General features: G+C 40.5%; 1 protein-coding gene across 1 annotated transcript; it reads left to right on the top strand.

Annotated features, from left to right (window-relative positions):
- Positions 1-573: 573 nt before the first annotated feature.
- Positions 574-21,482, top strand: LOC308440000 (leukocyte immunoglobulin-like receptor subfamily A member 5; the record flags this gene model as incomplete). Its single annotated transcript, XM_080941924.1, has 6 exons — positions 574-651; positions 13,722-13,776; positions 14,168-14,452; positions 14,599-14,901; positions 17,979-18,093; positions 21,203-21,482. The coding sequence occupies 6 exons, from the start codon at positions 574-576 to the stop codon at positions 21,480-21,482; spliced, it is 1,116 nt and encodes a 371-aa protein (XP_080798050.1).
- Between the last annotated feature and the right edge of the window lie 541 nt (positions 21,483-22,023).

Genomic DNA, 22,023 nt, shown 5'->3' on the forward strand with positions numbered 1-22,023 from the left:
TGTGCCCAGTGCACATAGCACGGCTGCTATACATAAGGGGAAAAGTTTTCTTTTTCTGAGGAAAGAAAGGAGGAGGGAGCACGTATAGGACATAAGAGCAAAACAACCTTTGTTTTCTTCAACCTCCATCCACTTGACACATGTGCCTTCTGAGTCTGACATGGCTGCATAAGGGAAGGTATGACACAATTCTTGTCCCTGGAGCATCACTAGGTCATTAACTCCCATGATCTCCATGTGTGATGACGGTTGTTGTTGCGCTGAAGATGATCTACTGCCTTTTCTATTCTACTTTCAAATATCCTTTTTGGGGAATATGCTTCCCCCATTACTAAGAGCTAATTAAAACAATTAATAAGCATCTGTAAGTGAAACAGATGCAGTTCTAAAGTATGAGGGATGGAGGTGGTCATGAGGTTGTGGAGGAGCTATCTGTTTGACCTTTAGGAAAGGGTCTAGACAACAAAACCACAAAAGCCATAAAAGCCTACATGGTCCTTTGTATAAACAGTTCATTGCTACATATAGCCTTGAATTTGGAAACATGAAGAGACAGACATGCCCTCTGGTACAATGACTGCTGCATTAATAAGCCAGCATGAATGTGGGGACATCAAGGATAGAGAGTTAAAGTACTCTCATGAAGAAAAGGTATGGTTAGAAAAAAAAAACAGGATGGAGGATCAGAAGTGAGCCAGCAGTGAGCCAGCCTGTGGGCCGCCTTTCCCCCTCCTCGCCCCAGCTTGCTCCAGGGAAACAGTAACCCTGCATCAGGCTATTCCCAGCAAAACAACGAGTGAGGAACTGCACTCAGACCACCTTCTACCAGAAACAGCAGTGAGCCAGCAGTGATTCAGGGACACAGGACTGGAACAGCAATGAACCAGCAGTGATCCAGGGACACAAGACTGAAAACAAGATGGCAAGAGGAAAGGAAAAGAACGAACCCCAGGGAAACCAAGACAACCTGGCAACACCAGTACCCAGCTCTCCCATAACAGAAAACAGCAGAATGCCAAACACTCCAGAAAAAGAAGACACAGACCTAAAATCATACCTCAAGATGATGATAGAGATCCTTAAACAAGAACGGGAGGAAAAGCAAAAAGAATCAGAAGCTTTTAAAGAGGAAACAAAAAAAAAAAACAAAAAAAACACTCAAAGAACTCAAAGAACTAGAAGAAAACAGAACCAAACAGATGAAGGAATGGAAGAAGGAATTTAAAATGGAAATTGACGCAATAAAAAAAAAAAAAAAAAAAAAAAAAAAAAAAAAAACTGAAAGAGATAACCCTAGAGGTGGAATACCTAAAAAAGAAATCAGAAGTCACAGAAGCAAGCATTTCCAATAGACTACAAGAGATAGAAGAGAGAATCTCAGGGGCCGAAGACAACATTGAAAACAGACAAAACAGTCAGAGAAGATGCAAAAAACAAAAAGCTCCTAACCCAAAATGTCCAGGAGATCCAGGACACAATGAGAAGACCAAACCTAAGGATAATAGGAATTGAAGAGGGTGAAGAATATCAACTAAGAGGCACAGTAAATATCTTCAACAAAATCATAGAAGAAAACTTCCCTACCCTTAAGAATGAGATGACCATGAGCATAAAACAAGCCTACCGAACTCCAAATAGACTGGATCAGAAAAGAAACTCCTCCCGACACATAATAGTCAAAATGCCAAGTGCCCAAAGTAAAGAAAAAATATTAAAAGCAGTAAGGGAAAAAGGCCATGTAACTTATAAAGGCAGACCAATCAGAATCACACCCGATTTCTCAACAGAGACTATGAAAGCTAGAAGAGCCTGGACAGACATCATGCAGTCCCTAAGAGAGCACAGGTGCCAGGCAAAGCTGCTATACCCAGCAAAACGCTCAATCACCAGAGATGGAGAGACTAAAATATTCCAAGACAAAACTAAATTTACACAATATCTGACAACAAAACCAACACTACAACGAATTATAGGTGGAAAACCGATTACAACCAGGGGAACTACATCCCAATAAAAACAAGAAAACCTCTAAGCAAGAAAACCAAAAGAAGAAAGACAAACAGGCACAATTCAACCTCCAAAAGCAAAAAGAGCAGGAAACAGCAACCACTATTCCTTGATATCTGTTAACATAAATGGACTCAATTCCCCAATAAAAAGACATAGGCTATCACTGGATACATAAACAAAACCCAGCAATTTGTTGCATACAAGAAACTCATCTCAGAGACAAAGACAGACACTATCTCAGAGTAAAAGGCTCCAAGAAGGAAACTGGAGTGGCCATTCTAATATCAAATAAAGTAGATTTTCAACCAAAAGTTATCAAAAAGATAAGGAAAGACACTTTTTACTCATTACAGGGGAAATTTGTCAGGATGAACTCTCTATCCTTAACATATATGCTCCAAATACAAAAGCACCGATATTCATAAAAGAAACCCTACTAAAGCTCAAAAAATACATTGTGCCCCACACAATAATAGTGGGAGACCTCAATACCCCACTCTCACCAATGAACAGAGCAGGGAATTCAAAACTGAACAAGGATACTGTAAAACTAGCAGAGATTATAAACCAACGGAAATAAATAGATATCTACAGTACATATCATCCTAAAAAAAAGAATACACCTTCTTCTCAGCACCTCATGGCACCTTCTCAAAAATTGTCCACATAATTGGTCTCAAAATGAGCCTCAATATAATAAGAAGATTGAAATACTCCCATGCATCCTCTCAGATCACCATGGTCTAAGGCTGGTCTTTAAAAACCACAAAGACAACAAAAAGCCCACATACACATGGAAACTAAACAATGCTCTGTTAAACGATAGCAGGATCAAGGAAGAAATAAAGAAAGAAATCAAGGACTTTCTAGAGTTCAATGAAAACGAAAACACAACATACCCAAACCTAAGGGATGCAACTAAATCAGTACTGAGAGGAAAACTAATAGCTCTGAGTGCTTCCAAATAGAAACTGAAGAGAGTATACATCAGCAACTTGACAGCACAGTTGAAAGCTCTAGAACAAAAGGAAGCAGATACACCCAAGAGGAGTAGATGGCAAGAAATAATATACTTAGGGCAGAAATAGACCAAATAGAAACAAAAAGAACCATTTAAAGAATCAACAAAACCAAGAGCTGGTTCTTTGAGAAAATCAACAAGATTGATAAACTCTTAGCCAGACTAACTAGAGGCCAAAGAGAGAGTATCCAAATAAACAAAACCAGAAAGGAAAGTGGAGATATAACAACTGAAACTTAAGAAATTCAAGAAATCATCAGATCCTACTACAAAAGCCTATACTCAACAAAGCTGGAAAATCTGGAGGAAATGGATGAATTCCTAGACAGATACCAGATACTAAAGTTAAACCAAGACCAGGTAAACCATCTAAATAATCACATAACACCTAAAGAAATAGAAGCATTCATCAAAAGCTTGCCAACCAAATTAAGTGACCCCACAAATTCCACCAGAGAACTCTTACAGCTGATAAACAAGTTTAGCAAAGTGGCTGGATATAAAATTAACTCAAACAAATCAGTAGCCTTCCTATATTCAAAGGACAAGTATGTGGAGAAAGAAATTAGGGAAAAGATACCCTTCACAATAGTCACAAAAACTATGAAATACCTTAGTGTGACTCTAACTAAGCAAGTGAAGGACCTGTATGACAAGAACTTCAAACCTCTAAAGAAGGAAATCGAGGAAGATCACAGAAAATGGAAAGATCTCCCATGCTCATGGATTGGAAGGATCAACATTGTAAAAATGGCCATCTTACCAAAAGCAATATACAGATTCAATGCAATGCTTATCAAAATTTCAACCCAGTTCTTCTTTGAATTGGAAAGAGCAATGTGCAATTTCATTTGTAATAACAAAAGACCTAGAATAGCGAAATCCATCCTCAACAACAAGAAAACATCTGCGGGAATCACTATCCCTGACCTCAAGCTATATTACAAGGCAACTGTGCTAAAAACTGCATAGTACTGGTACAGAAATAGGTATGTGGATCAATGGAATAGAATAGAAAATCCAGAAATGAGCCCTCACATATATAGTCACCTGATTTTTGACAAAGGAGCTGTAAACATTCAATGGAAAAAGGACAGCATATCCGACAAATGGTGTTTGTCCAACTGCAGTCAGCATGCAGAAGAATGAAAATAGACCCTTTCTTATTTCCTTGTACAAAGCTCAAGTGCAAGTGGATCAAAGATCTCCACATTAAACTAGGTACACTGAAACTATTAGATGAGAAAGTAGGGAAAACCTTAGAACTCATAGGCACAGCAGAAAATTTCCTGAACAGAACACCAATAGCTCGAGCTCTAAGGTCAAAGATTGACAAATGGGACTTAATGAGATTGCAAAGTTTCTGTAAGGCTAAAGACACTATTATGTAAACAAAATGGCAGCCAACAGAGTGGGAAAAGATATTTACCAACCCCACATCAGATAGAGGCCTAATATTCAAGGTATACAATGAACTCAAAAAGCAAGATACCAGAGAATCAAACAACCCTATTAAAAATGGGGTACAGAATTAAACAAAACGTTCTCAATTGAAGAATATCGAATGGCTGAGAAACATCTAAGGAAGTGCTCAACATCCTTAGCCATCAGGGAAATGTAAATCAAAAGAACCCTGAGATTTTACCTCATACAAGTCAGATTGGTCAAGTTCCAAAACTCAGATGATAATAGATGCTGTCGAGGATGTGGAGAAAGAGGAACACTTCTCCACTGCTGGTGGGGTTGTAAACTGATACAACTCATCTGGAAATCAGTCTGGCTGTTCCTCAGAAAACTGGACATAGTACTACCTGAAAATACAGCTATTCTACTTCTGGGCATATACCCCAGAGACACTCCAATATACAACAAAGACGCATGCACCACAATGTTCATTGCAGCTCTATTTATAATAGCCAGAAGCTGGAAAGAACCCAGATGTCCTTCAGTAGATGAATGGATACAAAAATTGTGGTACATTAACACAATAGAGTACTACTCAGCTATCAGAAACAATGACTTTATGAAATTCTCAACAAAATGGATGCATCTAGAGAATATCATCCTGAGTGAGATAACCCAGTCATAAAAGAACAGACATAATATGCAGTCACTGATAATGGGATACTAATCCCAGAAAGCTCTGAACACCCCAGCAACAACCCACAGACTGTGAAGATCAAGAAAAAAAGAAAAAAAAAGAATATATTTTAATTAAAATAGAGCTGTGTCACATCCTCCTTTCCTTCCTACAGCCCCTCCCAGTTTCTCTCCTATCTCCTCAAATTAATAACCTCTTTTCCTTTATTATTGTTGCATATATACATATGTCTATGTATATGTACCCACAAATATTTAATTACAACCTTATAAAAATGTATTAAAAAAAACCAATTGCCTTTTCCTTTCAAATTGTTGAACTTGTGTAAACAAGCAAAAAAACTGGCATCAAAAGATAATATCTCTCAAAAAGGGAGATGGTTTCTTGATGTTCATTGCAGACACCAACCAGGGCCGCTGTGATCCCTTAGATGTAAAGCTTAAAAATCTCTATGTATACTGAGAATTAAAAAGATTTCAGTGCTCATAGTTCAAGGAAGGCAGCAACTCTGCAGACATTTAAAGAAAACACTCAAGAAACTCAAACGAAATGAAATGACATACTATGTGCTCAGATTCACGGTGCTAACCGACTTAACATGGGACAGAATTAAATAAATATGAGCCCGCAGGCCTCCCTGGACATCCTCTCACAGTGCAGATACATTCAATGTTGGACTGGTCCTGAGCAGCATCCTAAGGCATTGGGAAGCACTAGTTCCCTCTGCTTCCTCGCTTCCTTGTCGCTGTTTCAGCAGGAAGCCCTGGTGATGTAGGCTGACAGGCATCTCGTCTTAGTGAACAGGTGGCTCCAGCTCACCACAGTCACAGTCAACGCTACCATCCATCTTACTCTGATACAACGGGACTTCTCCGACTCATCGAGAGAGTGCAGGGCCCGTGGACAGTCCCCAAGGTCGGCTCAGTTCTCTGGCTGTGCTGGCGCCAGTGGCGTTTTAGACTCTGGCTTTTCCGCAGATGCTTCCATGTAACCCCGACCCGCCAGAGAGGAGGCCAAAAAGCAAGGTTCTGATTTAAAATTACAACTCATGATGATATTAGAGGACTTTAAGAAGGTCTTAAATAATTTCCTTAAAAAAATACAGGACAACATAGTTAAACAAGTAGAAGCACTTGAGGAGGAAACAGAAAGCAAACAAACAGGTGAAAGAATTGAACAAAAGCATCCAGGATCAAAAAATGAAAATAGAAACCATAAAGAAATCACAAAGGAAGACAATCTTGGAGATAGACATTCTAGGAAAGAGATCAGATCAGGAGTCATAGATTCAAGCATCACAAACAGAATACAAGAGATGGAAGAGAGAATCTCAAGCGCAGAAGATAACATAGAAAACATAAAAACAATATCCATGAAAATTAAATACAATAAGGTCAAACCTGAGGTTAATAGGTATAGAAGAGAATGAAGATTTCCAACTTCAAGGGCCAGAAAATATCTTCAACAAAATTACAGAAGAAAACTTTCCTAACCTAACCAATAAGATGCCCATAAACATAGAAGAAGCCTAAAGAACTCAAAATAGATTGGACCAGAAAAGAAATTTTTTCTGTCATGTAATAGTCAAAACATCAAATGCACAAATCAAAGAAAGAATATTAAAAGCAGTAAAGGAAAAAGGTCGCGTAACCTATAAAGGCAGACCTATCAGAATGACAGCAGACCTCACAACAGAGACTATGAAAGCTAGATGATGCTAGGCAGATGTCATACAAATCCTAAGAGAACACATATGTCAGCCTACTATATCCATCAAAACTCTCAATTAATATAGATGGAGAAACCAAGATATTCCACAAAACCAATTTTACACAATATCTTTCCACACATCCAGCCCTACAAAGGGTAATAAATGAAAAAATAAAGAATTGGAGGAGTTAAAGGGGTTTGTAACCACATAAGAGCAATAATACCAGTCAACAAGAGTTCCCAGGGATTAAAACACTATCCAAAAAAATACACATGAATAGACTTATGGCTCCATCTGCACATGTAGCAAAGGATAGCTTTGTTGGGCATCAATGGGAGGAGAAACCCTTGGTCCTAACAAGACTTGATGCCTCAGTGTAGGGGAATGTCAAGGTATGGAGGTAGCAGGGGTTGGGTGGGTGGTTGAACACCCTCATAGAAGCAGGGGAGGGGGCATGGGATAGGGATTATAGAGTGGAATCTGAGTAAGTGGATAACGTTTGAAATGTAAGCAAAATATATCCAATAAAAGTTTGTAGAATAATGCAAATTGATCCATTTTTATCTTTTTGTACAAAGCTCAAGTCCAAGTGGATCAAAGCTTTCCACACAAAACCAGATAAGCTGAATCTGTTAGAAGAGAAAGTGAAAAAAATAAAAACCTTGCATATTTGGGCCCTTTGGAAATCTTCCTGAACAGAACACAAATTGCTTGTGCTTTAATATAAAAAAAAACGACAAATGGGAACTCAAATAATTGCAAAGTTTTTGTAAGACAAAGGACACTGTCAATAGTGCTAAATGGCAACCAACTTATTGGGAAAAAATTTACCAATCCTACATCTGATAGAGGGTAAATATCTAATATATACAAAGAACTCAAGAATTTAGGCTTCTTGAGAACCAAATAATCTTATTAAAAATTGGGTACAAAGCTAAACAGAATTTTCAACAAAGGAATTTTGAATGGCTGTGAAGCACTTAAAGAAATGATCAACATCCTTAATTATCAGGGAAATGCAAATAAAAATGACCCTGAGATTTCACGTCACACCTGCTAGAATGGCTAAGATCAAAATCTCAGGTGACAGTAGATGTTAGTGAGGATGAGGATAAGGATGAACACTCCTCCATTGTTGGCTGGATTGCAAGCTGAGAAACCACACTGGAAATCAATCTGGTAGTTCCTGAGATAATTGTACATAGATACAGCTATACCCCTCCTGGGTATATTCTCAAAAGATGCTTCAACATATAACAAGGACAAGGACAAATACTCCCATGTGTTCATAGAAACATTATTTATAATACCCAGAAGCTTGACACAATACAAATGTCCCTCAAAAAAGGAATGGACACAGAAATTGTGGCCCATTTACATAGTGGATTACTACTCAGCCATTAAAAATAATGACTTTATGGAATTCACAGGCAAATGGATGGTACTAGAAAATAATCCTGAGTGAGGTAACCTAGTCACAAATGAACACACATGGTATGTACTCACTGGTTTGTGGATATTAGCAATTATCCAAACAGATTACCCAAGATACAATCCACAGACCACAAAAAGAAAGACCAAAGTGTGGATGCTTCAGTCCTACTTAGAAGGGGGAAACAAAATAATCACGGAAGATGGAGGATGGGAGGGACTTAGGAGGAAGAGAGGATGAGAGGGGAAAAGGGAGCAGGAATGGATGAGGTAAGAGATGAGCTAAGGGAGATCTACAGAGGGTCAGGAAATTGAGCAGAGGTGTGTAGCTGTAGAGGATGGGTTTAGCCACCAGAAAGTCCCATATGCCCAGGAAGGAAGGGATTCCCCGCACTCAACAGGGATTATATTACCTGAAATACCCATCAAAGGAGAGAGAGAACTTATAGAGACCATATCCAGAAGTTCAGCACGACTCCCAGCTGAAAGATGCAGCCACCCACCCATCTCAAATTTTTAACCCAGAATTGCCCCTGTCTAAAGGAAATACAGGGACAAAGAGTGGAGCAGAGTCTGACGGAAAGGCCATTTAGAGATTGCCCCACATGGGGATTCATCCCATATATAGTCACCAAACGCAGACAATATTGCAGATGCCAAAAAGTGCATGCTGACAAGAGCCTGATATAGCTGTCCCCTGAGAGACTTTTCCAGAGCCTGACAAATACAGAGGCTGATGCTCTCAACCAACCATTGGACTCAGAATGGGGTCCCCAATGGAGGAGTCATAAAAAAGACTCAAGGAACTGATGGGCTTTCAACCTCATAGGAAGAACACTAATATCAACCAACCAGTCCTCCCAGATATCCCAGAGACTAAACTAAACTACCAACCAAAGAGTACACATGGAAGAACCCATGGCTCCAGCGTCATATGTAGCAGATGATGCCCTTACTGAGCATCAACAAGAATCTTTTGGTTTCGTGAGGTCTCGATGCCCCAACATACAGGAATGTTGGGGTGCAGAGTGACCCGTCTAGCAGGTCCGGTTATTCAGGGTTCCGAAGAGGCCTTCGTCCTGAAAGTCATGGGGGCGAGAGAGAAAGGAAGCCAAGTGCACAAAGAACGACAAGAGTCAGTCTAGATGGTATCAAGGCTTCATTGAGGGTTTGGTGCTTACAGCTTATATGGGCTGGGCAAAAAGAGGGAAGCAGGGTGCAGTGGAATTTTTACAGCATCTACGTGACAGGAAGAGGGTATTCATGGCAGTGATAGCAGGAAGGAGAGGATCTTCCCGGAGATAACTGGTGTTTGCTCAGGCTAGAGCAGTTTGTGATTGGGACGGGAACATCCTGTGGTTGTTCTTCCTGTGCCATCAGTACGTGGGAAAGGCTTTTGTCAAACAATCTCATGACTTTATGGCAGTCACATTAGAGCTGAATATCTGTGGCTATACAGCCCAGAGTCACATAGCCACTCTGAGGTAAACAGTCACAAAAACGGCCAGTCCCAAATCCAATATGGCTCCCTACAGCAGAGATGGGAAGGAATGGGTGGATGGATTGGGGATCACTCTCATAGAGGCAGGAGGATAGGAGGATTCTGGAGGGGAAACTGGGAAAGGGGATAGATAACATGTAAAGTAAGTAAAGAAAATATCCAACTAAAAATGTAAATACAGAAACTATCCAATAAAAATAAATAAATAAGAAAAATATTAAGAAAACATAAAAAAAATTATAACTTCAAATGGCTGCTCATACTTCCACAAATAAGTCAATGACTAAACATAACAGGTCACAGTAAATATGATGTACATAATTTGATTGTCAATCTTCAAAGAAATATTGACAAAATAAGAATAAGATGTCATGCTCATGATCCTTAATATTTGGAGAAAATAGTTATTATCCAGACCAATAGGTTGCAGCTAAGTAAAAGTATTACCATGTCTTCTTACCCAGGAACCTAGGTAAAACTTTCTAGTACTATGAAAGCAATTCAACAGAAATAAAGCTTCCAAATTATTCTTGCTTGTTCTTTTTTTTTTCCTTTCTTTTTTTTTTCTTTCTTTTTTTGTCTTTTCAATGGAAGTGTATAGAGTCTTCACCAGTAGTGTCTTAACATCTACTTCTGGTGGTCAGCCCAGATCAAATAATGTTTTCTGAGCCTTTGGAGTACCAGGAGCCCCCTGATTATTAATTTGAATTCATGTATCCACACCTGGCTCTGTGATTTCCACTTACCAATCTATGGCTTCTGAGAGCAATGTTAGTTACTCATATAAGCTATTTCCTTCCAACTATTCTATATTTTAGTTATCTTGCAAAAATCTATACAGACTTTTTATGCATCCTTAGATTTTACTAACCTTCCACTTACTTTGATGATTTAAACCCTTCCATGTTTCTGGCATGACTGCACCTCACATTATTTCTGTTGGATAGTACATTGCCTTAAAACTACCCTGTTCGAGGCTGTTACATAGTCTGAGACTAAATATTGGTAAATGTTATCCCCCATATCGTACATGGAAACAACAAATTTCTTCCATTGAGTATTGGTGTTCTGAGAGCTGGGACAACTACAACAATGTTGATCCATTAGGCCACTTGTGGTCAGGACTAAAAAGGTACCTCAGAAATTATGAGGAAGTCAGAGAGAATACAGAAGCTACTGTCTCTTCCAGCAATAAGGAAGTAAAAGCAAAGAAATTGCCAGTAACTAAAGCACAAAATTTGTCAGAAAATAGGTTAACCTTTTTCTGTAAGAAAAGTAGATTTGAAACCTCTTCCTGGTACCATCTGTGGTGGCCACATTTGATTCTCTGACCAAGGCAGACAGAGTAGACTCAGTTTCTCTTTTCATTTTAGCATAAACTTTAAAAGCACTCCATCCTGAACTATTCATGCTGTTCTCTCCAAGGTTAGTTCTGTCCAGGTTCAAGGAGACTCCAGTTGTCATGTTAGTATCATCATCCATGCACCTCCTTCCCTCATCCAAGCTCCAGTGACCACACTAGTTTCTCTCACCCTTCCAGAACTTCCTGCAAGACATTTCAATCTATTGTGCTGAATCCTTCCACAAGCCTTGCTCTTGTAGGACATGGGGTTACCCAATGAAACTGGAGAGACCTTCTTGCTGCAAAAGCACGAGCTAGTTTAATGTCGGAGCTCTGGGCCGATACATATCTCACACAGGAGACAGAGGTAACGACCACAAGGCTCGAAAGCTGGGGGTTTTATAGGGAGGGGGTTGGGAGAGAGGGTTGAGGGCTGGGAAGAATTAGCAGGAATAAAAAGTTTACCCGACACCCATTGCTCTAGTGCAGTTAGGAAGTCAGGAGACTGGTGGAGCAGATGCTTATCTAAGTCAGGATACACGTGGTTAACATCTATTGCTTTTGAATAGACTCAGGAGGGGCTCATTTGACTGATGACTCAGTTGTAAAAGACAGCCTGGGCCAGCTTCTGCATTCCTATCTTCTTTAAGGTCAGTTAACCTAGCCTCAGGGATGTTTTAACAATGGGCTTAGCTGGGCATGCCTTGGCCTTGTTTTACAATGTTCTCAGTCCTAGGCCTTTAAGCTTATAGACTACCCCAACTTACATGAGTTTTTTAGATCTTGAATTTAATTTCCTTTCACTCTTCCTGGAATATCATAAGGTGTCTCATTTTTTCCACTCATAGTCATGGGGAGACTGGGAAGGAGGACAACATTTGAAATGTAGATAAATAAAATAACCAATAAAATATAAAATATCAATATTAAAAGTTCAATAGTTATTAGTTCTAGAAAATGAACAAGTAGAAATTATCAAAAAATTCCAACATGTTAAAACATAATCATTATTTTATCATGTTTATAGTTATATATGGGTTCACGATTTTTGCACACCTCTATATACATATCTACATAGCTAACTATATGTAAATACATTTAGTATAATTTTAGTATACATCAACCTACATGCTGAACATGTATTTGAGCATTTATATACTACACTGTATTTTTCAGCAGGTTTCCTAATTGTTAGGTAATTGTAAACACTTGCTGAATGAATAATTAAGTCAATGAAATTCAATTGATTTTGAAAAAAGAAGAACCGTAAAAACTTAAACTAGACCAATTTCCAGCATAGATGTGGGAGAATGGCAGAAATTTCCACCCTCAGCTATGGAACTATTTGGTAACTGACAGTTTGTTGAGAAAGGAATAAACAGTTTAGCCCCTGGTAGTCAACCATGCTCCAGTGGAAGATCATACATCAAAGACTAAATTGGACATGATGGATTCTAAAAAATAAAACACACACAAAGGACACAAATTTGATAGTAGGGAAGGGGGTGCCTCTTGGAAGAGTTGAAGAGAGGTACATATGACCAGAACATATTGTATGAAATTCACAAATGACTCATAACAATTTTAATATTTTTCTTTTGCCTTAACTGTGAAACTTCAGAACACACACATTTTGTAAGAGGGAGATGGGGCCACAGAATCTTGAGTAAGTTTCATTTCTCATTATTAAGTAACCTTCTGAAATTATCCTTGACATTTGTTAACGTCTAGGTCCCTTCCACAGCCTAAGGACTCAGTTCATTTAAACTTTTACTAGGTGCTAACTTCTTTTTCTATGTCCTTGTAGTATCAAATGCTATAGAGTGCACATCTAAAATGCCTATCTTCTTTCGGTGAGATCCCTGTGCCCAAAGAAGAAACTTACAGGAGTTATCAAGGACACCTAGTCTAGGCCCAGAACTGGCGCTCACACAGTGAGGGCTGAGGGACAGCACTTGATTGCACGGAGAGTGAAAGAAAACAAATCTTGAATTTCAAATATGTTTGGGAGAGTTGACACTTTGTCAGGCATGTAAACATTTTATAGGAATCTCAGAATCAGCTCCATGTGAGCCATACAGACAGATGCTTGATGTCTTTCTCTGCTGCTTTGAACTCACCCTGCAACACCAGTTTGCATATTTTGCAATGCACCTTCACAGTTGGAGATACAATGAGGAGAGTAAAGGCCCAACGATACTGTAGATGTGGACAGGATGAAGGGAAAAGCCATGTGGGGCTCTTTGTCCTCAGTCACACTCACCTGGGAGTAGCTTCTCAGGAAAAGATGAAGTGTATTTGAAGCTATTCACTAATCTTGGAAAGATGAAGAGAGCAGGAGATGAGTAAAGCCCTGTCAATCTCTTCAGTGTCGGTGGTAGCCCAGTCTTGTGCTCGTGACACTTCCTTTTATTTTTATTTCCAATGCTGTGCATGCAACCTAGGGCTTCTTTGGGAGGGGGTAGGTATTCTACCAGTGAGTCAGTTGCATAAGACTTCCTCTTCTTGATGTGACAACCCATAACGTAAAGCACAGTGTCTGCAGAGGTCAGCATCTGTGTTTATTTGTCCTGATGGTCACTGTAGTTTCATTTATCTACACAGGGACCCCTGGAAGAAGACATAATGATCACTGCATTCACAGTGCTGTTCTATTTTGGTGAGATTTGGAGGGAAAAGCAAACACCCACGTCAGAGAGAGACCTCAGGCCTTAACCAAACTCTAGAGCACCAATGGATCCCATGGTATTGGGTGGCTTTGTGGAAGAGATGGTCTACTCAAGCTTCATGAAAAAAATCTCATGAGAAATCTTTTTCAGGACTGAGTCTGGAACCCAGGACTACAGTTGTGACAGGTGAGTCGGTTACCCTGTCTTACCAGATCCTGTTTACACATTGAGATCAGAAGACCACTCCTGACCACTAGATATGAAGAGATTTGGACAACAGCATATGTGGGTTGATGCTGGGAATACTTTAAGGGTCCTGGGGTTTTGGGATGGAACATAAGAGAGGAATGCCCTAGGACAGAATCTTTTGATTCCTTGTAGGAATACTTCCAATACCCACGCTTTGGGCTGAGCCAGGCTCTGTAGTCACCAAGGGACAGTCTGTTACTATCTGGTGCATTGGTACTAAGGATGCTCAGCAGTACAGTCTGTGTAAAAAGGAAAATTCAAAACCCTGGAAGACACAGACCTTACTTGAACCTGGGAACAAGGCGAACTTCTCCATTTCATTCATAACTGAGTACCATTCAGGATTATATTACTGCTACTATTACAGCCCTGCTGGCTCCTCAGAATACAGTAACATCCTAGAGATGGTGGTGACAGGTAAGAGGACTCTAAGGGGTCCCAAACTTATAATATCTATGCCCTGGGTAAAGGTATTCTGATCTCAGGGCATTTCCCCCTCACAACCCAGTCTTTAGACAATAAAGAATATGTTTTCCACTCAGCATGCTTGCCTTCTCCTTTAGGATTCTACAGCAAACCCAGCATCTCAGCCATGCCAAGCTCCCTGGTGACCTCAGGAGGGAATGTGACCCTCCAGTGTAGTTCACACCAGGGGTATGGAAGCTATGCCCTGATTAAGGAAGGAGAAGAGAATGTGTCCTGGACTCAGGACCCACAGAAACAACCCAATGGGCATTCTCTGGCTCTGTTTTTTGTGGGCCCAGTGACTTCCAAACACAGATGGGCCTTCAGGTGCTATGGTTACTACAAGAGAACCTCCCAGGTGTGGTCAGTTCCCAGTGACACCCTACAGCTCTGTTTTTCAGGTGAGACAATCATTTCTTTGGCATTTATTTGAAGCCTATAAACTTTTTGTCATGAGCCCTGTTACCAAGAGAGGACAATGAGGTTGAAGAATACTTAAGGAAAGATCTGCAAGGAAGGATGGAGAGAAAGGTGTTTGGTATGACTATATTCTCAATACCTGACCCATTTTTTTGTCTAGGAAGCTCTCCATTTTAAACCATCAGGGCACAGACTCTGACCCTTCAATGTCAAGGTGACACTTCCTAAGATACACTTATCTTATACAATAAAAGAAAACATTACATCTGATCCTGCCCTAGTCAGCAGCTGTAGGCTAAGCTCTCTCAGGCTGATGTCATATTGGTACCTGTGAACAACAATTCCCACATCAGTACACACGCTGTGGATATACCATAGCCTCCAAGCAGCCATTTGCCTACAACCTGTGCTTATCCTGAACACAGAGGACCCGTGGCCCTGTGAGACCCAGATTCTTAAACGTAGAATGAAGGGTGAGGTCCCTGAAAAGATGTGGAGCTTTAGAAGTGAAAAGGAGTGAGAATGACAGGCAGAAACATCAGGAGCATACACTGGGTTTTAGAGACAGGATCTCACCTGGTGTAGAGCTTCCTAAGTAGGAAGGCAAGTTAGACAGTGAGAACCAGGGATCAGCTTGCCTTTGCCTCCCCAGTGTTGGAATTACAGGGGCCAACCACAGCACATACGTTTTGTTTTTGTGTTTAGATATGATCTTTGTTTAGGGGAGCTGTTTGAAAATAGTATCTAAATGATTTTTCATTTGTTTTTTATATTTTCATATGTGTATAGAATATAATATAATAGTATCTATTACCATTCTTTGCCCTTCCAAATCTCCTCAAACATGCCACTCCCAACTTAATCTTTTTAAAACTCACTAATTCAGCTCCTCCTATCTGTATGTACATAGTTGTGGGTCAGCTCCAGCATGGGAAAAATCTATTACTGTCCACACCTTTGAAAGATGGTCATACTCCCTCCCTTACCATTTTACAATTGGCAACAGCTCCTCAATGGTAAGGAAAAGGATGTAGATATGAGCTACCTATTTGTGCTATAATTTTGACTGGCCTGATCTTCTGTAGGCCTTGTGTATTTTTTGAAACTTTCATGTATTTATAAAATGCAATGTATGTTGATCATATCTTTCTTCCACTACTATCTCCTTCCAACTCTCCCTCTCTCTCTCTCCCTCTCCCCTCCCTCCCTCTTTCTCTCTCTCTCTCTCTCTCCCTCTCCCCCCTCTCCCTCTCCCTCTCTCCCTCTCCCTCCTTCCCCCTCCGTTTCCCTCTCCCTCTCCCTCTCTCTCTCTCTCCCTCCCTCTCCCTCTCTCTCTCTCCCTCTCCCTCCCCCTCTCTCCCTGTCCCTCTCTCTCCCTCTCCCTCCCCCCTCTCTCTCCCTCTCTCCCTCTCCCTCTCCCTTTCCCTCCCTCTCCCTCTCCCTCTCTCCCTCTCCCTCTCTCTCTTTCTTCACTCTCCATCCCTCCCAACTTTAGATCTTATTTTAAAAATCATGATTATTATCCCTATGTGTGTGCATATGGGACTCACTAGGGCTGGGTCAACATATCAGTGGTCACATTTACAAAGGAGATTGACTCACCCACAGCCAGCAGCCATTAATGCCAATAGCTCCTCAGCTAGGGGTGAATCTTTGAGGGTCCCTTTGTAAAAGGTTTTTTTTTTTTTTTTACTAGATTAGTCTGTGCAGTTCTTATCCAAGTAACCAGTTTCTGTGAGTTGATGTGTGGAACAGTTGATGAAGTACTAGAGTCAGCATTGGACAGCTCTTCTCCCTGTCTTCTGGCTATTATACTCTTCCCACCCCCTCTTCTGTGGTGCTTCCCAAGACTTGACTGCAAGGGGGTCGATATGTATGCTCCAGTCACAGATGGGCACTCACAGTTAAATCTGACACATTGAGCAGTTGGGAGTCTCTCCATTAATCACCACCCACTGAGGAAATACATGTCCCAGTGTTGAGACTAGCACAAGTTTGTGAGTATAAATATATACACATAGAATTCAGTTTGACAATTTGACCATTTAGCAGAAGAACAGTGGTGGTTTTCTCACACCTGGGGACTATGATCTCCACAGTCATGGGCTTTTGTTCATATTTACAGTACCATCCATCAAATCCTTTCTGTACATTAGCCCTTATGTCTGATTAAAAAGCTGATTACACCCATAACTGCAAAGTTAGTACTGTACCAATAGGCAATCTTTCTGAAGAGGCCACTATTACAGCATGCAGGGTTCAGAGCTAGATAAGACAATTGATGTTATTTCTCATCCTGGAGCATGCATGGCACTTTATGGCTCTTTCTAAGCTAGCCAGCAGGGAGAGAGCTTCCGAATCAGTTTGAGGTTGCTTTCTCTACATCCTGCTACCCAAATGAGTGGCATCTTAGGGAAGAGATGCTTACAATCCAGGTATAATGCAAACCAAAAACATTAGCTTTTATGTTGGTTTGAGTACTTATTGGGTGCCCCTGACCAAAAGCATATAGGAAAATATTGTGTGCCTACTGATAATATATTTAGTTAATAACCCATACTTTCTAGAAGCAGAATTGTCCACCCATGAAGGATGCTTTTGTTTAAATTACCTTTTAAATATATTTTATACAAACTAATAGGTTTCCTTAGAATGCCTTTATATATCTTAAGTTTTAGTTAGCCTACCCCTAACCCCATTCTTTCCCCAGCTCCCATCTCTACTTGTATCTTTAATCCTAAGTGTTCTCTTTCTCAAGCTCATACAGGAATAACTTTAATGACTGAACTGTGTTATCAGTCTATGCTATATATTATTAATGAATATACAATATATAAATAATTAACATAATACTTTGAAAATATTGATGGAAGTTAAATATGCTTAGGGAAATAATGATTATTCAACTGATTTAATAATTGGAACATAAGGATTTTCATGAACTTATATTTACTAAATAATCTTATTGTCTCATTGATATAGACATCTATCTCCTCTACTTTTTCTCCCCAATTTTGGACTGTACTAATTTCATTGTCCTACTTGCCTAAATTTTCAGATTCACACCCACAAGATTACACAATGGAGAATCTCATCAGGATGTCTGTGGCTGTCTTGGTTTTAATGGTTCTTGGGATTCTGCTCAAAATAGCCAGAGAAGACCTCAAGATGCAGTGAGGAGGTGAACCACAGAAGAGGCCATCTTACTGTGGTACAGACGTTGGAGATGAATCAAATGAGAAAATTTATGGCACAGTGTACGAACACTGTCGAGGGGCCTGAGGACCAGCACCTCTGGGTAAATGTCTGAGAGACCTGTGAAGAGAACCCCACAGCCGTTCAATTGGGACAGTCTTGTGGCTTGAATGAGATGACCTCCATAGCCTCAGGCATTCCAACACATGGTCCTCATTAGGTGGTGCTGTTTGGAGGCACTTCAGAAGTTTGGCCTTTTTGAAGGAATTATGTTGCTGGGGACAGGCTTTGATAATTTAAAGATGCTTGTCATTTCTTGCTCACCCTTCTGTATCCATTTCCTCTGTGATTGAAATATTCAAGTGTGCATGAACTCTTTTTAACTCAGAAGGTAAACAACTCAAAACATCTTCAGAGAGCCTCTGAAACTGATCAAATTCACTAGGTCCCTTCTTTCCAGGAATAAACAAGAAAAGCTGTTGTGAGTCACTCTTTTTTAAAAACTTATTTTATTTATTTTCCATTGATTAATTAACCTATTCATTTTTCATCCTGATCACTGCCTCCTCTCCTTTTCTCCTCTGAGAGGATGGGGCTCATCATGAATATCCCCTCCCCCCACCATAGCACATCAAGTCTCTGCAGGGCTAGGAGCATCTATTTCCACTGAGTCCTGAAAAGGCAGCCCAGTTAGGGGAATGGAATTCACAGAGAGGCAACAGCTTTAGGGTCAGCCCTATTCCAGTTGTTGAGGGACCCACGTGAAGACTAGGCTGCATATCTGCTACATATGTACCAAGGGCCTTGATCTAGCCATGTATGATTTTTGGCTCATGGCTCAGTCTCTGAGAGCTCCCATTCTCTCCCACTTGAGCTAGACAAGGCAGTCATGCATATCTGCTACATATGTTCCAGGAGCCTAGCTCCAGCCAATGTATATTCTTTGGTTGGTGACTCAGACTCTGAGAGCCCCCAGGATCTAGGTTTATTTATTCTGTTGGTCTTCCTGTGTGGTTCCTATCCCATTCAGGGCCTTCAATCCTTTCCCCAACTCTTCCATCAGTATCTTTGACCTCCATCTAATGTTTGGATGTGGGTATCTGCATCTGTTTTAGTCCACAGAGGACAGTTATGCTAGTCTGTCGTGCGCCCCACTTCCCGCCGGCAGGAATAGGCATGCAACAAGAGGATTCTTCTGCGAACAACCTTTATTGTACAATACTTTGAGCAGGGGACCCGTAGAAGGAAAATGCACTGCTTATATATGCCCAGGAGACTCGTGTTGCTACCTGATTGGTGTGCCCTCCAGTAACTCATTAGCATGCTCTGAGAGCGGGCTGTGACATCTGTGGCACTATGTCTCTTGGGCTCTGTTTGCTGAGTTATGGGTGGGAAGCCAGCGCCACGTTTGGGTGTGGCACAAACGGCTCTCAACACTAGTCTCCTGTCTGCAAACACAACAGAATATCATTAGTAATGTCAGAGATTGGTGCTTGCCCATGGGATAAGTTTCAAGACAAGCTGGCTATTGGTTGTTTCTTTTAGTCCCCATCCCATCTCTACATCCAGAAAATATTTTTAACAAAATCATAGAAGAAAAAATCCCTAAAGTAGGGGACTCCTATCAAAGTACCAGAAGTATACATAATACCAAATAGATTAGACCAGAAAAGCAAGCATCCTCTTCACATAATAATAAAATGCTGAATGCACATAACAACAAAAAAGAACATTAAAATCTTCAAGGGGAAAAGACCAAATAAAATGTAGAGACAGACCTATTAGAATTACACCGGTTACCTCAATGGATAGATGTGCTGAAGAGATGCCTGAACACATATACCCAGCATTTTAATTAATTAAACATCCCAAATGTTCCCCCTCAGTTTCCCCCTCAGAGTTTCTCCCCTATGCCTCTGAGAGGGTGGGCCCCCTATGGCTATCCCCCTATTCTGTATCATTAAATCTCTGCAGGATTGGGGGCAACCTCACCCACTGAGGTCAGAGAAGGCATCCCTCTGCTACATATGTACTGGGGGCCATAGTCCAGTCTGTGTATGCTTTTTAGTTGGTGGCTTAGTCTCTGAGAACCCCCAAAGATCCAGGTTAGTTGACTCTGTTGGTCTTCCTGTGAGATTACCACCCCAGTCACAGCCTTTAATCCATCCCCTAACTACCCCACAGGGATTCCCAACCTCTCTTCAAAGTTTGGCTATGGGTATCTGCATCTGTTTCAGTCAACTGCTAGATAGAGCCTCTCAGAGAACAGTTATGCTAGGCTCCTGTCTGGAAGCATAAAAGAGTACAGTGAGATGTTAAATATGTTAAATATTCACTTATCAGTGAGTACATACCATGCATCCTTTTGGGTTTGTGTTACCTCACTTGAGATATTTTCTAGTTTCATCCATTTTTCCCTGAATGTTTTATGATATCCTTGTTTTAAATAACTAAGTAGTATTCCATTGTGTAAGTGAACCACATTTTCTGTATCCATACTTCATTGAGGGACATTTGGGTTGCTTCCAGTTTCTGGTTATTATGAATAAAACTCTGGTGAACATGGTAGAGCATTTTTTGGGTATATGCCTAGGAGTCTTATAGCTGGATCTTCAGGTGGAACTAGTTACAATTTTCTGAGAAACTACCAGGTTGATTTCCAGAGTCCTTGACTAAGTTTGCAATCCTGCCAGCAACATTTCCACTTGGTCCACATTCTTACTATCATGTGCTGTTGCTAGAATTATTTTTTTTTAAATCTTATCCACTCGTGCTGGTGTAAGATGGAGTTTCTGGGCTGCTTTGATTTATATTTTCCTGTTGGCTAAAAATGTTGAACATTTCTTTAACTGCTTCTATGCCAGTTGAGATTCCTCTGTTAAAAATTCTCTGTATCCCGGTTTTAAGTGGGTTGCGGAGGTTTAGACATTTTAAAACCTCCTTTAATAAAGATTCTCAAACACTTTCACCCCACCCCCTTCTAGCCTACCGTCCAAAGTTAGGAGAGAAAAAAATGGTAAATAGGACAATCGGATGTGGGCCTGCTTAGAAGTAATTCTTTGAGGGTGGTTCCAATCTGTCTGTCAGGATACTAGCAGTCAAGTTCAGTTGCACCAACATATCAACAGTCCAGTTCAAAAGTGTCACAAAACACGAATCAGCAACAGTGTTAAGATTCAGCAGAAACCTCCAGGCCTCTGCTGAATTGGCAGCAAGAGCAACCAGGACCAGCCAGAATGCCAAGAGCTCTCTGTCACGACACAATAAAGTGCGGATCAGCAGAGACATGAGACCAGTGAAGAACTGCACAACGAGCCGTTCAAGCTCCTTGTTGCGGTCTGTTACGTCCGACTTCAACTGTCTCTAAATACTATCCCATGTCTTCTCACCGATCTTGCCTCAGAAATACATCATATAAGTCTGTTTCAGCCAAACATCATGTGAGTCTGTATCATGTGACACAAAGAGAATTTTCCATGTCATGGATATTTGATTTGTTGGAGTTTGTATATGTTTTGGATATTAGCCCTCTGTCAGAGGAATGGTTCGTGAAGATTTTTGCCCAAATGGTAAACTGAAGCTTTGTTCTAGTGACAGTGTTCTTTGTCATACAAAAGCTTCTCAGTGTCATGAGGTCCCACTTATCAATTGTTGATATTAGAGCCTGAGCCATCGGTATTCTGTTCAGAAAGTTGTCTCCTGTACCAGTAAGTTCAAGACTATTTCCTAGTTTCTCTTCTATTAAATTTAGTGTATCCTGTTTTAAGTTGAAGTTCTTCATCTATTGGACTTGAGCTTTGTGCAGGGTGATAAATATGGATCAATCTGCATTCTTCTACATGCAGACTGACACTCAGACCAGCACCATTTGTTGAAAATGCTTTTCCCTCCCATTGTATGGTTTTTAG

This window comes from Micromys minutus, assembly GCF_963924665.1.
Source record: "Micromys minutus genome assembly, chromosome: 30".
NCBI classification, from domain to species: Eukaryota; Metazoa; Chordata; class Mammalia; order Rodentia; family Muridae; genus Micromys; species Micromys minutus.